Here is a 5000-nt window from a genome sequence, read left to right as displayed (position 1 = left end):
CCCCATTTCTGTGGCCTTCTTCGTAGGGGCGTCAATAAAAACGGGTGGAGCAGGTTGCTCTTGAAGAAGTTCTTCAAACACTGCTTTTAACAACCTCTCTGCAATTGCCTCGGAATCAGCAAAGAGCGGGCCAATCTGGTAACCTTCTTCTTTGACAAACATTGGTTGGGCAACAGTGTAACCCACGACGGAACCTTCACTATCGATCGCCACACGTGCATGACTGCCTGGGACACGAAGCCACTTCGATAAGAATGCTTGACGTTCAAAGCCAAATACTGTGGTGTCGTACACTGATAGTGCTTCGAGGTTTACCTCTTCAATGCATTTGATTTCTAAGGGGCATTTCTCTGATATTTCAGAGAAGCGAGTCATAGCTGTTGGAAGGTGAAAGTCAAACCGTGCCCCATAAAACTGACTGCGAAATCCCTTTCGCTTGTACATTTCTTCATAGTGCAGCTGCGCAGAAATTGCAATGCGGCGAGAGGAAATCATTCTTGATAAACCGTCCAAAAACATTCTGCCATATCCCTTTCCTCTGTATTCGTTGCTCACAATATAACTACCACCGAAAATAAAGCTGTCACCATATTTTACCGCTGTACCACAACATATAGGTTTCCCGTTCAACTCACCAACAAACGCCCCGCTTGGAGCACAAGCGAGGAAGCATTCAGCATCTTTTAGACCCGGCCGCCAGCCTGCTTTTACCTTGAAATTTGTTATGACGCTTTCGAACTCCTCTTCTGTCTTTACAAGGCGGATTTTGAACTGTTCCGTGGCAGACCAGGAAGCATACAGCTTAGTAGACTCAGCAGGCAATCTTTTCAGTATTTGGGGTTGGTAACGCCCATGACGAAAATAACAGGCCAATGCAAAAGGACTGATCGAGAAACGAGCAGCCAAGGTGCGAGATGTGATAAACGCCATTCCTCTCTTTCGTTTTGTAGAGACTAGAGAAGTGCAAAAGAGCAAAGGTCAGAGCTTATAAAATTAACATCACTTGAGCGGCTCGAGTAACCCTTTTGCAGGCGAACAAGAAAAGTTTTGAAGCAAGCAACCCCCTGTCGGTGTACCTTGGATCAGTGGCTTGATCTGATCGGCGTAATTACAAGTTGAGAAACTAAATATTTTGAGCAAGAGCCGATACCACGTAGGTAGCAAAAGCCGGTAACACGTACACCACTAAAATCAAATCTACGTTGTATCGGCTCTTGCTCAGAACAAGAAGACCCCGTAGTCCTAAAGTCAAGGTTGCCATTACTTGTGTGCGGTACGCATGCAGCGAGGTCCAAGAGCACCCCTTCGTAATTGTGGTCATAAATGTTTTGAATCTAAGATGGCGGCGTTTTCGTGTTATATCGACAGATTCCCTCTGCCCAAACAATAAAAACTGGATGAAGGGTATACAAAAATTTGGTTTTATCAACGGAGTAAAAAAAGTCTCCGCTTACGAGCCAGAAGGCTCATCAGGCCGGCGCTTATCTCCCGTTTCTGTAGCATGAAGCAACGGAGTTGATGATGTAAATTGGCCACCGTACAGAGATTCTAAAAGCTGACGTTTCGAGCGTTAGCCCTTCGTCAGAGTGAATCGAGGAATTGTAGGTTACGTGTAGTTTTCATAGTAGAGTAGGAGCTACGCTATTGGTGATAACATGGCAATGTGAAAAATAGGAATACATTGGTTAAATGAAAAGCGTACGTTACTACCGTGAGGATTAAGGGTGCCCATTTGGCACTTATGTCCAGGTTTGCACGCAAATGCGAAAATTGGTAAATGGTGCAAAGAAGAAGACTAATCCCCAACTAGGACTCGCGATTTTTGCGATTTTCCGCAAAAATCGTTAAAATCGCAAAAATCGCGACTCTTCTCGGGGACTTGTGTTCTCTACCTTTTCAGTGTTGTGAGATGTTTGCGATTTTAACGATTTTTGCGAAAACTGCGAATTTTACGAAAAATCGCAAAAATCGCAGAACACTGAAAAGAAAGCGAAAACAAGACCACGACAAGAGTCGCGATTTGTCTGTGGGTCACAACCCCGAACAAGCAGGAGCCCAGACGACAGTTTGATATATTACATCTTGGGAATCGAGTGCTAGCCGTTTGGCGGCGTAAGAATTCTTGAATTTCACTGCGTGTGTCAACCAACCAATTCAAAACCACTGAACTAGTTGAATCTATAGTTTCTCAAAGCTTTTAAGCAGTGTAGCAATCATTAGTAACTGAAAGCAATGAACTTTAAAAATAACTGGAATAAAAATTCACGATTTACTGTAAGTGTGGTGCGTGGTGTGAATAAATAAAACAATTTTAAAAGAACAAACAATAACGCACGAATAGACCAAATACGTATCCTTGACGAAATTGCAATGGTTTTATTTACAGAAAGTGAATTCAAAGCGCACAAAGAAACTAAAGTGTCTTCCCTTATCCAAAACTCGAAAGAAATGAACATGCATCCAATGTAATACGTGAGTAAACACAACCTAATTACTGGGTTGCCTCATGGCAAACCCAGTCGAGGTCTGCGTTTAGTTTGTTTGTTTTCTTTTTACTGGGTTGCCTATGGGCAAACCCAGTCGAGGCCTGCATATAGTTTGTTTGTTTTCTTTGTTTTCTTTTTTTCTTTTTTATATTTTTTTTCCGTGTCGGTAAAAGTCTTGCCTGTCACTCCCCTGGTAAGTGGTGTCTTTGTGTATAGAGCCTTCTGCGCGTATTTTCTTAGGATCGAGAGGGTAGTGGAACTGCGTAGATTTCTCTGGTGGACACAGTAGAATCATTAACTTAGCCTGCAATGGCGTCGAAAGTCATGCAACGCGAATGGCGTTTTAGTGGATCCTTAAACAAAATATACCCTTATGGAGCTCAATAATGGGAAGTCAGTTGGATAAACTAGGCATGAATCTCAAAAGCGACGAGTACTGGACTTCGACAACAATCTATCGCCCGTCGAGACGAAATCAAAGTGAGCAGTATTTACCTGAAGTACATGGTAATTTGACACAATTGAGTTTCTTGTCTTCACGCACGCAATGAAATAGGAAGAGGTTTTCGCCTCTAAGAGCAAATATGTTGTTTGTTTCAATAAAATTTTCGCTGGAAAAGGATTCTGTGGTATTTTCTGCCTTTGTGAATTATAATATCATGTTGTGTATCGAATTTTCGAGCTTAAGGTGCAAATGTGATATGGGAGAAGTTTTTTAGTATTGCTCTGTAAGCAGGAAGGGTTCACAGGCCTGTTGGAAGCGTGCTTGAGTTTCAACAAAATGAGCCCCAAAATCAGTGAAAACTTGTGACGCAGATGAATAATAAAGTAGCTGCTATTTCCAAAATGATGGAATTACCTGGTGATAAATAACGTCGTACGCGTCTTGGGGAGTAAATTTTGACTTTGCATAAACAAGAGTTGGGCGATTGTGATCTTTGTTTTGACTTCGCTCATTTCATTTCAAACTTTATAACACTTGACGGAAAAAGAAACTTACAAAAACCCGGTATCTTGCCATCATTTGACACAGATGCTTCACTGTTTGGCGAGTAAACATGCCAGGGTAACTTAATCACGGCGCCCGCTGAATTCCGGCCATGTCACTTTCGACTTTGCAATTTACTTAAACGTAGCAAAAATCTCCCAAAATGTTTGTCGCTGATCGTAATCTTTTATATTCTATATTCACGGTTCAAAATTAATGTTGTTTTCATGTCGTAAATATTTTATTCTCGATCGACCGTCCGGGAAACTTCCTTCTGCTCTTTCTAAAAACTGTGTATCAATAGTTATTTGCTTTTTCATCAATATTTGTTTTGCATAAAGCAAGCTAATAAAATCTGTACCTTGCTGAGTTCGCATTTGTTAGCGTTAATAGTATTTTCGGTCACATGCTTCTGTTTTTTATGAAGGGTTTATTGTTTTGGTCTCCCATCCTACCACTAACCCGGCGGAACAGGGCTTGACTTCAGTGAAATTTAGTATTACAAAGCTGTCAGATGCTCAGAGGGCACACTTGTGGTGAAACGAAGTTGTGAGGGAACTTGGAAATTATCAACATGTCAGCCCAGAAGCCAATGTTTCTCGCTTCTCTTTTATTTGTTATTCTTCAGAGACTGGAATGCTGTATTTCAATACCACACAATTCAGTGCCTTCTGATTTTCTGTAGCATGTACCACAGGCAACCCAGTGTATGCTTCACGGAAGCATCTCGTTCAAGTTTTATGCCGGGTCGCTTTTGCTCAGAATCATCATGTGTGTGATGTAACGATAATTTTATCAGAAAATGAATTCCACATAACCATTTTCGAGTTTAAAAAACTTGATTAACTAAATACTTTACCTACACACCCTAAAATGACGTGACATAGCCCGTTTATAATCTCTTATTTTGGAAGCTGTGGTAATAGCTAGAACATAATCATAGGATTGAAGGAAAGACGGTAAAACACAACTTTGTTTATTTAATAAATTTCAAACATTATTACTTTTACGTAAACTTGACCATGTACAATAAACAGCTACCCTGCTTTCAAAATTAGTTTCTTCGGTCAGGAACAAATAACATTTCAAGTTATCCACTTTTGGAAAAACACTTTCACAGAACAGAACTGTTTTGTTGAAACATAACAAAATTAAACCTTGTTTTTGCTCCTTAAATAAACAAAACGCCCCAACAATAGCGTTTACGAAAGATGCTTTTTTTCACAACAAAGTAGATTAAGGAAAAATAAATGTGATAATTTGGCTTACAATGCTAAAATGAAGAGAAGAGATTAGAAACAACCACTCAACCAAATAGAAGATTAGGTCTGTAACTTCTTGATCAATTCGTAGTCATTGACCAAATGTTACAAATAATTGACCCTGCATTCCTTTTCTAGTTTTTGACAATGAATGATGCAAGACGATATAAAACAATAACTTAAGGTTCCACCCATGATAACAATTAAAATAAGCGCTTAACTGAAACCAATAGAAAATTAAATCAATGCAATTAAGAATTTCCA

At 40.0% G+C, this 5000-nt stretch overlaps 1 protein-coding gene across 1 annotated transcript in view; it reads right to left on the bottom strand.

Moving 5' to 3' along the window:
* The window catches only part of LOC137976034 (holothin acyltransferase-like), a 12581-nt gene that overhangs the window by 1506 nt on the left and 6075 nt on the right, over nucleotides 1–5000 (bottom strand). The window contains exon 2 of the mRNA XM_068823292.1: nucleotides 1–953. This exon is cut by the window's left edge and continues 1506 nt beyond it. Within this exon, the coding sequence (XP_068679393.1) occupies nucleotides 1–930 (930 nt within the window). The 5' untranslated portion in view covers nucleotides 931–953. The remainder of the gene's footprint in view (nucleotides 954–5000) is intronic.

The sequence above is a fragment of the Montipora foliosa genome, chromosome 11, assembly GCF_036669935.1.
Source record: "Montipora foliosa isolate CH-2021 chromosome 11, ASM3666993v2, whole genome shotgun sequence".
Taxonomy (NCBI): Eukaryota; Metazoa; Cnidaria; class Anthozoa; order Scleractinia; family Acroporidae; genus Montipora; species Montipora foliosa.
Note: the sequence above shows the minus strand (reverse complement) of the source record. Positions and strands in the feature narration are given on the sequence as shown.